We start from the raw sequence: 11,448 nt of genomic DNA on the forward strand, positions 1-11,448 counted from the left end.
AGTTATTGGTTTCCACGGGATAGTTTCTTGTCCATTGTGTTTCTTCTACATCTCTCTCCTAGCATATGCGAGTGAGCAACACGCAAGTTTTCTGTACTTTGGAGAGTGTGTTGTCTCTTTAATATGTCTTCAGTTATTTTAGAACATTAGCATTTTCTTAGGGTAGTTTCCATTTCTTTGTTTTAGCATAACATTTAGCATTTACCATAAACAAAGAACATTTAGTAATTACTAGTACTCCCTTCATGTCAAAATGTAAGACTTTTTTGGTTTTGTATAGGGCATAAAAAACGTCTTAGATTTTGTTACGGAGGGAGTATTTTTTATGTTTTTTTAGCATTTCTCGATTGACTCTCTCTTAAGGATTTTCTAACATTTTTTTAGGGGTATAGGATTTTTTTGTGGGGAAGGGCAGTAGGATATTGTTTTTTTCTAACACAAGGGGGGTAGCACTTCATTTAGGCCCATCTGCCTGTCGACTAGAGCGAAGCCCACGAACCAATCCACGTGCGCCGAGCGTGTTTGTTACTTAGAGCTCGACCGGATCCATCTCGAGCCCATTACCCAGCTGCATCTCGAAATCGTCGCGCAGCATCAGGCGATTCGACCTCGCCGTTGCTCAGGCGCCGGAGACGACGACGCCGACGAGATGACGGTGTTCCACTTCCTCAACTGCGCGGTCCTCACCTTCGGCCCCCACGTCGTCTACTACTCCGCCACCCCCCTGTAAGCTAACTTCCTCTCTCCCCCTCCTCCCCTCTCTATCCACGAGATCCGTATCCCAAACGTGTTAGATCTGTGTCCGTCAAGCTGTCTGGTCCTTGCTTGGTTGCGTGATCCGGGCACGGCGGAGTAGGAGTGCCGGACACTGTTGGTTCCGCGTGCGATTTTGGCTCGTCGGATGGGGTTTTGATCAGTGCGGTTTCAGTGAATTTTGCTCAGTTGAGGCAGGGTTAGGAGGGTATTGGTTTAATGCGTGGTGTAGACGAGTTTCTACTGAAATGTTCGCTTGGATTCGGGCTTTGTCGGCTGAATTGTGCTGTTCGAATTGAATCTGATTGGTTTAGTCATAATTAGTGTGGTTTATGTCTCCTCTACTGTCAAGTAAGTTCAGAGCATTGTAGCTCATTTTGTAAGTTGGATGGGAAGATGATACAGTAGAAGACTTGCCTGTGTGAGTTGCACGCTAACAATATGAAGTGCTCTGAGTAATGAACTCGAACCTCGTCAAGAACTTGATGTTAGTTAAACAAGAGAATACATGGTAATTTTATCCATGTGCTGAGTAAAGAGTTACTATGCGATTGTCTGATAGTGATATGAAGCTGTAACACATTCTAGCTGCGGTGAAGACATTTGAAGTATTGATAATAATTCTAGGAAGGTAGTAACTGTATTTAAGTAGACACCGTTATTTGTAATTGGTGTAACGCCCAACCAATACTAAGCTAATCAGATTTGATTTGAAACAAAAAAATGATCGTTTCCTTTATTTTTTCATTTTTACTTTGTAAGACAGAGGCACTAATTCCACACAAGGAGCAACCAAGGGTTACAAAGAGTGTGGAAGAAGACTTTGCTTTTATTTTTGGGCTAGGTCTAGAAGGCACTTTCTCCTTTCAATTTGTATTCTTTTCCTTTATGGAAATGTTGTTTAGTTGCGTCAATCATAGACAAGGCATACGCCCGGATAATTTTTACTCTTAGGTTTGTTTCTTGTTAGCAATACTCCAAATGTATACGACTACACAGTGGTGGTGCTAGTCCTTGTTTGTGATGTCAAGTGACAACATAAAATTTGGGTTAGCTGCACTAATAGGCTTGTGATTAACTATAGCTGATCCACATATTGCATAAGTATATAGCGTTGACATCACTGGGTCTGACTCCTAGCGCCGCCGCTGTGACTACAGTAAGTATGCGTTCTATTAAAGCACCTTCACAGAATTTCAAAGTTTGCATTATACTAAAGCACAGTTACAAAGCTCCAAAGCTGCCTACTCGATTAGTCATGCATGACAATTAGCCTGTCCCTGGAATGTTACAAGTGTGAGTTGTGAGTTATGTAAGACATGCTACAAGTCCTGGGCAAATTCAGTTCAACAAAGTTTCTGATCACGACCAATCAGAGCACTACAAAAAATAAACAGCAAACCATTGTGGTATGACCTTCATATGTGAACAACATCCTTCGGCACACATAGAAAAAGTATCAGCAGAAACAACCTTTGAAAAATATCTACTACACATCTTGCCACCTCCCCATCATCCAAGAATCACTTAGCAAATTTGTAAATAAATCTTACACTATATGATCTCTAACTTATCCGGACTCCAGCAGGTAGTTTTTTAAACGGCAAGACCTAGCTTGGCCTGCACAAATGCTAGTCCACATATTTTTTATTACAGGTCCATGATCAATCATCAGCCCATCACACGCACCCATATTATCTACACCATCTTGCAATTTTGTTAAGCATCTGAAGTATCATCAATGGTAGCATACACCATCAACATCTTTCCCTTTTGCGCACATTGCTCTTTTTGCCCGTGCTTCTATGGCAACTACCAATCTACAGTACTTCCCACCAATTATGACAGTGGGTGCCATGGATCTGTATAGGCAGTGGCATTCAGCACAGGTGGAAACCCATGTCTTTCCTGTGGAAGCAGTGTTGTGTGCAGCTCCAGGGCATGGTGTCAGCTGCCAGATGTTGCTGAACATGCATCAGGTTCTTTATGCATACTATGATGGCGATGAGGCTGCTGTATATGGGAAGCACGCTGCCAACCTACTTCCATATGTCCCTTCTGGTGGTTGATGAGCGGGTTATATACTCCAGTAATAAGAGTTGCACACTAGTGTGTGATTGTTAAAAGATAAGTACCAATGGTTAAGGGGTGTAGTCCAGTAATAACTTTCACATACTATCGTGTGTGACTCATCGAAATAAGAACCATAAATGAGGTATTGATCTGCTGCATTAAACACTGGTGTAAAAGCAGTAATAAGTTTCCCATACTACCTTTTGCAGGTCAGAGTATGACACGATTGGCACTAGTGTAAAAGCAGCTGTTGTTTATCTGGGAGCAGCACTTGTAAAGGTGAGTAACTAGTTGTGGATTTTTAGTACCATGATTGACATGCCCAAACAATCCACCATTCATTAATCTGTCATTGCTTGAGAAACTTTTTAGTTGTTTGATCAATGTGCCCTTGCCAACTACTTGACTTCTACAATTAATATGTTCTTTGGAATGACCACTCAACTAGTCTTTTTCTTTATCTAACATTCATGTACCAGTTTTGACAGCAAACTGATCGTTCGAGGGTTGTATGCCACTCAGCAGGCTGATTTTTTTTCTTTGAAATTCCATTAGTTATTAAAAGGTTGTAAATGGCATCTCAATTTTCATGGTTTGTACTGGTTATCTTCCCTGCTATGCAGTCCTGTTTGTCCAAAAATCACAGTACAAGTTGAAGCTTGTCATCCTGATACTGTCAGCTTAGCCTGTTTGTTATTCTTGGTTCTTTTTATTACCACATGATGTTTTACATTGCCTAGTTTATGTTTTAGTTTTGGCATATAGTTTTCTATGCTTATCACCAGTTGCATGGAAGAGATTTGTGGGATTGCTAACCATTGCTATTTTATAATGGCAGCTTGTTTGCTTAGCAACATTCCTCAAAGTGCCTGATGTGAATGATAGCTTTGATCCCTACCAGGTATATTTTACGCACTTTGACAAAACATGCCTGGATTTACCCTGTTTGCCAGTGTATCTAATCTTCCGATTATTTTCAACCCTGCAGGAATTAATGAAAATTCTAATTGGGTTTATAGATGTTGCTGGCCTTTATTTTGCTTTGACACAGTTGACCCACAGAAACATCTCCCAGAACCATAAGTTCCAGGCTGTTGGTCTTGGTGAGTTCGTAGTTGTGCTTGTTCACTTTCTGATTTCATTTAGCTGAAGTGTGTCTTGTCAAATTATAACATTTCATCGATAGTCACATATGTTTGTTTTAATCTCATTTCCCATCTCCATTCTGTATGTTCACCTTCCCCACTACACCTTTAAATTCCAACTTTTCCTTCTATACTGTGCTGGTCAACCTTTTTATAAACAGATGCATTTCTGATGTTGATGTTTGTAATTGCTGCTTGCCTTTTAGCTGTACTGAAATTTGTTTTCGTGCTCATGCTTTTGTCATTCACACAATTGAAAGAATAGAGACATGCTTATTTTGGCTACTGATAGCGTTTCTCAGGAAATTGAATGCTCTTACTTCACTTTATTATTTAAATTGAATTGGGCCTCCTTAAGTTTGTTACTCCAGATAAATTGGGAAGTGATACAATACTTTGACTTATTTCCAGCTGCAATTTAACCTTATCTTGACTACCATTGATCTATTGGACTTTTTTGGGGTTTCAGGCTGGGCTTTTGCTGATTCAGTTCTGCACCGGCTGGCACCTCTCTGGATTGGGGCACGAGGGCTTGAATTTACTTGGGAGTACATATTCCAAGGGCTCGAAGCAAATGCCAATCTTGTAATGCTACTATATAGTGTGAAAAATATAATGTCAGCTTCCTTTTTTTGATTATCCTAATTTCAGAAGACTTACTTTTGTACTTCTGCAGGTGATGACCCTCTCCCTTGCCGCATTAGGATCCTTGATGTGGCTGAGGAAGAACAAACCTAGGACTTTAATTCCAATAATTTATGCATGTGCTCTGCTTCTGGCAACAATGCCATCTATCACCAGGTAATCCCGTTTCTATCTGCAGTAATCCTCAAAAAGAATAATTATCATGCTTCAACATATGTTGATGTTCTTATTTCCTTTTTTTTTGAGAAACTGTTCTTGGTTATGAAGTACTAGCAAGTAGATGTTGGTAAATCTTGCAGGATTTGTGTCAATCTATGTATATTGGCTTAATACCTACCTCCTACACGTGGTCAATACGGATCTGAGAAAAATATATCCATCCACAAACATTTCTGCTGTATTCCATATAACTTTTGACCTACTGCCATTCTTGTCCAAAATTTCATTACAGTCCTATCATGCTAACTCTAAAGTCGGTGCATCTCTCCTATCCATGGAATATCCTTAGTTACAAGTCAGTAATGATTGTCTTAGAACTTTATCTCTCCTTGTGGACCACTGAAATTTTAGGACACACAGAGAGTTCAGTTAATGGTATCCGAAGTAAAGCCCTATCGTGTGCTGCACAATAGCATGTGTATGAAACATCACAAGCCATTGCAACTTGAGTAAATATTATCTTGGAAGTAATATCTCTTGTTTGCCAAGTTTACTAGGGCAGTTTCTTTCAAATCAGGCATGCTCATGTTGACATTTTTAGTGGATACGTACTAAAATATTTAGAATGATCAAATTATTTTCTACCTGTTTTCAGTTGAAACATCGTTCTGTATTCATCACCATTTGGTCCATTTGTTTATGTGCTGCACTTTCACGGCCATGTTATTCAATTATTTTTTGTTCATTCTTGTTCACGCTGCTAAACATGCTGAAACGATGCTGCAGTTACTTACGGAGATCATTGGAGTGGCAGACTCCCAAGGTGGTCGGCTTCGAGCTCTTCTCCTCGCTGGTTATGGCTTTCATCAGCTGGCAGCTGTTCTCGGCTTGCCAGAGGCCAATGTAATCAACAGAACAAAGCACTGCTAGATTTACCGGAGATCGGGCGCTCCCGAGATGTCTCTTGTTGTACTTGGGCAAAATTAGAATGCTGCTTAGAGCCTTGCCACTACCATAACTATTTTTTGAGGGTTCTTTAGCAGAACGTTTTACTTATTTGTTTGCTATAGTGCAGAAACACATGATCTAATGAGCGCTACTGTAACAGGTGCTCTTGTAGGAATCGAGCTAAAACGTAGCACCTTTATTCCCTGTTCTGTGTATTGCATATTCTGCTCAATAGCATTGCATCTTCTAGTCTGAAGCCAGGACATTCACAGATTTACGAGAAAATACACCGTCGTTTCAGGAAGATGTCAGACAATGTTGCATTATGACTTCTGAATGTTGTGCTATCAGTTTTGCAGAACATTTTCCCTTTCGAAGTGTATTCCTCCTAGGAATTCTAAGAAACTAAGGTCAACATGGGCATATTCTTGTGAATCGAATGCCCCGCGGGTGAAAATCTTGTAGTTATTCTCCAAGCCTGAAGAGAGTACACTGTTGTTTCAGATTTCTCACCTTACTACCAAGTATGTATGACTTTGGGTCTGAAAGTTGTTAGACAATGGTGCACTATGACCTATGAACATTTTCCCTTAAGAAGTGTACTCTTTCTAGAGAAGAATCATACAAGCGGCGGACAATCGAGAGACAAATTTGCAGGGCTGAGCCTCCAAAAATGTGTTTCCGGGGTATTCATCAATCAATTGTCATTGATACAAAACCAAATGTAAAATAGCATACATCACGTTTTATATATCACGGCTTACGCGCCAGCCAAACAGCAGCAGCCTGAACCGAACTGAAACGGCTGGTCAGGGCAGGCACACGGCGGTGGGTTGGGTTTCACTCACTCCTCCGACTCCTCGTAGGCCGCCTCGGCCCGGAGCAGCACGAAGCCGACGGCGACGCCGACGAGCGTGAGCGCGTTCATGACGACGGCGATCTGGAAGATCTCGCCGGCGGCGTTGCACTGCGCGCCGAACGAGCCCCCGCGCCTCTTGCCCGCGGGGCTGAGCGACGCCACGATCCTGGCGAACTTGTAGTCGGCGCTCTTGCGCACGCCCAGCATGGTCACCTTGTTGAGCCCCTTGAGGCCGCTGTAGGCGTTCATGCCCTCCACGTACGTCACGCCGGACCTCTTCTTCGCCGCCGCCGCCGCCGGCGCGCCGGCCAGCTGCGGGAGCGTGGCCACGGAGAGCGACGCCATCGATCGAGCTCGGCTGAACCTGCACGCGAACCCACGGAAACAAAGCAAGGACTGAGTAATCCGCAGCTGATTGGTGGCGAGCTGCGATCTGGTACGGGAATGCGGCTTGGATCGCTTACCTTTTGGAGTTCTTGGAGCTGGAGGAGGAGGAGGAGGAGGAGGAGGGAGTGTGGCCGGCTGCGGTGCTTGGGGTTGGGTGGGTCACATGGAGGGAAAGGAAGGAGTGGTTTTGTACGGGGGATCAGGGGAGGATAAGGTGCGGGAGGCAACGGGCGGTGGCCGGAGGGCAGTTTATCCTTGCTCCTCCAAAGGAGAAGGTCCAATTGGTGGCTAGATGGATCCCCATTGGCCGGACCTGGTCCACATGTGCATGCTTCCCCCTTTGTTGTTTCGCGAGAGTCGTTCGTGGAATCCACACGCTGGCCTAGGAGTAGTACAGTTTACTTCTTTTTTAGGATCCCATACTTTATTAGTAATTTGGAACAATATTCAAAGGGATACAAAGAGGATCATGAGAGGAAATAAGCGAAAATTTTACAAAATTGCGAGCCTCATCATTTGAAGCACGACCTTCGAACATAAAATCAAAACAAGTAAAATGTGCTCTTCTGTTATCTATCTCCTTGACGACTGTGATATGAGGGCCTCCTACCCCTTTTATGATGTCATCCACAATCGGTTTGCAGACACTAGCAATTATCAAGTGATCCAAAGATAGATCATCCGCAAGTGCTAAAGCCTCACGACAAGCAATGGTCTCTAAAACTGTAGGGTTTCCCCGCAAAAAAAAACTGTAGGGTTAATAACACCGGGTGGAACAATTGATGAGGACCCAAGGTAGTGACCGTGTTCATCCCTGTATACTGCCGCCGCAGCTCCAACACGCCCATCATTGGACAAAACCCCATCTACATAGATTTTAACGTGTCCATTCGGAGGGGGTTTCCAACAGCTTCTCATTGGTATTACAAGTGCACGTCCTGCCGAAGTGGAAGTCCTGGCAATGTTGAGGCCATCCAACTCGGGGATGAAGCTCTCAGACAAAACGGTGGGTAGACATTGGTCTTTGGAAGATAGACTCATGTATTGCTTTTCGACGAGCGATCCATAGTGCCCAAAGAGTGACGACCATCTTCACAAACTCCGCATGTGATAATGAATCCATCATGTTAAAAAGCCAGTTTTTCGCATTGGGTTCATGAGACTCAACAATTTGATCAGTTAATTTCTCATCACCTAAGGCACAAACACACCTCGAAGTTGTGCAATCAATCAACGAGTGCCTCCAGGAATCGACAGCTCCACAAAGTTGGCAAAAATCCGCGTTGCACATATTTTTATGGTGGCGCACGTCCTCCGATAGCAAATAATGTTTTGCCAGCCTCCAAAGGAAAGTTATAATTTTCCCAGGGACTTTGGTGTTCCAAAGAGATGACCAGCTCTTCTCCTATGCCTCGCGATTGAACGTAGCTCCTCTCTGATCAAGCAAGTTATCCCGGGTGTTTCTCAAGTTCACTGATGTCTACTACGCAACCTTCTTCTTATAGACTCGTGTTGGTACTCCAAGCGCAAAGTTTTGTAGGACAGTAGCAAATTTTCCTCAAGTGGATGACCTAAGGTTTATCAATCCATGGGAGGCGTAGGATGAAGATGGTCTCTCTCAAACAACCCTGCAACCAAATAACAAAGAGTCTCTTGTGTCCCCAACACACCCAATACAATGGTAAATTGTATAGGTGCACTAGTTGCAAAGAGATGGTGATACAAGTGTAATATGGATGGTAGATATAGGTTCTTGTAATCTGAAAATATAAAAACAGCAAGGTAGCAAGTAACAAAAGTGAGCAAAAATGGTATTAAAATGCTTGGAAACAAGGCTAGGGTTCATACTTTCACCAGTGCAAATTCTCTCAACAATGATAATATAATTAAATCATATGGCAATCCCTCAACGTGCAACAAAAGTCACTCCAAAGTTCCTATCGCGGAGAACATAAGATGAAATTGCTTGTAGGGTACAAAACCACCTCAAAGTTATTCTTTCCGATAAATCCATTGAGCTATTCATATAAGTGTCGCAAATAGCCCTAGAGTTCGTAGTAAAATAACATCATATGATACACATCAATCGACCCTAATGTCACCTAGATACTCCAATGTCACCACAAGTATCCGTGGGTCAATTATACGATATGCATCAAACAACTTCAGATTCATAATATTCAATCCAACACAAAGAACCTCAAAGAGTGCCCCAAGATTCCTACCGGAGAAACAAGGACGAAAACGTGCATCAACCCATATGCATAGATTACCCCAATGTCACCTCGGGAATCCGCGAGTTGAATGCCAAAACATACATCAAGTGAATCAATAGAACACCCCATTGCCACCACGGGTATCCCACGCAAGACATACATCAAGTGTTTTCAAATCCATAATAGTGAAACCTCAAAGGTAAAACTCAATTCATCACAAGAAGGTAGAGGGGGAGAAACACCATATGATCTAACTATAGTAACAAAGCTCGCGGTACATCAAGTGAAGGAAATATGCCCTAGAGGCAATAATAAAGTTGTTATTTATATTTCCTTATATCATGATAAATGTTTATTATTCATGCTAGAATTGTATTAACCGGAAACTTAGTACATGTGTGAATACATAGACTAACAGAGTGTCCCTAGTATGCCTCTAGTTGACTAGCTCGTTAATCAAAGATGGTTAAGTTTCCTAGCCATAGACTGTTGGGGAACGTAGTAATTTCAAAAATTTCCCTACGCACACGCAAGATCATGGTGATGCATAGCAACGAGATGGGAGAGTGTTGTCCACGTACCCTCGTAGACCGAAAGCGGAAGCATTAGCACAACACGGTTGATGTAGTCGTACGTCTTCACGATCCGACCGATCAAGTACCGAACGCACGGCACCTCCAAGTTCTGCACACGTTCAACTCGATGACGTCCCTCAAACTCCGATCCAGCCGAGTGTCGAGGGAGAGTTTCGTCAGCACGACGGCGTGGTGACGATGATGATGTTCTACCGACGCAGGGCTTCGCCTAAGCACCGCTACGATATGATCGAGGTGGATTACGGTGGAGGGTGTTGGAAATATGCCCTAGAGGCAATAATAAATTAGTTATTATTATTATATTTCATTGTTCATGATAATCGTTTATTATCCATGCTAGAATTGTATTGATAGGAAACTCAGATACATGTGTGGATACATAGACAACACCATGTCCCTAGTAAGCCTCTAGTTGACTAGCTCATTGATCAATAGATGGTTACAGTTTCCTGACCATGGACATTGGATGTCGTTGATAACGGGATCACATCATTAGGAGAATGATGTGATGGACAAGACCCAATCTAAGCCTAGCACATAGATCGTGTAGTTCGTATGCTAAAGCTTTTCTAATGTCAAGTATCATTTCCTTAGACCATGAGATTGTGCAACTCCCGGATACCGTAGGAATGCTTTGGGTGTACCAAACGTCACAACGTAACTGGGTGGCTATAAAGGTTCACTACAGGTATCTCCAAAAGTGTCTGTTGGGTTGGCACGAATCGAGACTGGGATTTGTCACTCCGTGTAAACGGAGAGGTATCTCTGGGCCCACTCGGTAGGGCATCATCATAATGTGCACAATGTGACCAAGGAGTTGATCACGGGATGATGTGTTACAGAACGAGTAAAGAGACTTGCCGGTAACGAGATTGAACAAGGTATCGAATCTCGGGCAAGTACAATACCGCTGGACAAAGGGAATTGTACACGGGATTGATTGAATCCTCGACATCGTGGTTCATCCGATGAGATCATCGTGGAACATGTGGGAGACAACATGGGTATCCAGATCCCGCTGTTGGTTATTGGCCGGAGAGTTGTCTCAGTCATGTCTGCATGGTTCCCGAACCCGTAGGGTCTACACACTTAAGGTTCGGTGACGTTAGAGTTGTTATGGGAAATAGTATGTGGTTAGCGAAGGTTGTTCGGAGTCCCGGATGAGATCCCGAACATGATGAGGAGCTCCGGAATGGTCCAGAGGTGAATATCGGTATATTGGACGAAGGGTATTGGAGTCCGGAATTGTTCCGGGGGTACCAGGTGATGACCAGCGTGTCCGAAAGGGGTTTCGGAGGCCCCGGCAAGCGTTGGGGGGCCTTATGGGCCAAGGGGAGAGGGCACATCAGCCCACTAAGGGGATGAGCGCCCCTCCCACCCCATCTCACGTAACCAGGAGAGGTGGGGGCGCCACCCCTAGGGCAGCCGCTCCTCCCGGCTTGGGGGGCAAGTTTCCTAGGGGGTGGGGGCGCCCAAACCCATCTAGGGTTTCCCCTGTGGCCGCCGCCCCTCCCCTAGGGAACCCTAGGGCGCCTCCCCCTCCTCCCTTCCCCTATATATAGTGAGGGAGATAGAGGGCAGCCGCACCCTTCCCCTGGCGCAGCCCTCTTCCTCCTCCAACACCTCATCCTCCTCCGTAGTGCTTGGCGAAGCCCCGTCGGAGAACC

At 43.9% G+C, this 11,448-nt stretch overlaps 2 protein-coding genes across 2 annotated transcripts; one reads left to right on the forward strand and one right to left on the reverse strand.

Annotated features, from left to right (window-relative positions):
* Positions 1-486: 486 nt before the first annotated feature.
* Positions 487-6,027, forward strand: LOC125510745 (transmembrane protein 147). The gene is made up of 7 exons (XM_048676000.1): positions 487-726; positions 3,036-3,105; positions 3,665-3,727; positions 3,815-3,929; positions 4,441-4,556; positions 4,648-4,772; positions 5,562-6,027. Exons 1-7 carry the CDS (start codon positions 650-652, stop codon positions 5,680-5,682), a joined length of 687 nt encoding a protein of 228 aa, XP_048531957.1. The 5' UTR covers positions 487-649; the 3' UTR covers positions 5,683-6,027.
* A 346-nt stretch (positions 6,028-6,373) lies between these two features.
* LOC125510746 lies at positions 6,374-7,237 on the reverse strand. Its single transcript, XM_048676002.1, has 2 exons — positions 7,047-7,237; positions 6,374-6,946 (listed from the first exon to the last, which is right to left on the reverse strand). The coding sequence occupies exon 2, from the start codon at positions 6,925-6,927 to the stop codon at positions 6,568-6,570; it is 360 nt and encodes a 119-aa protein (XP_048531959.1). The 5' UTR covers positions 6,928-6,946; positions 7,047-7,237; the 3' UTR covers positions 6,374-6,567.
* Between the last annotated feature and the right edge of the window lie 4,211 nt (positions 7,238-11,448).

Source organism: Triticum urartu, chromosome 5, assembly GCF_003073215.2.
Source record: "Triticum urartu cultivar G1812 chromosome 5, Tu2.1, whole genome shotgun sequence".
NCBI classification, from domain to species: Eukaryota; Viridiplantae; Streptophyta; class Magnoliopsida; order Poales; family Poaceae; genus Triticum; species Triticum urartu.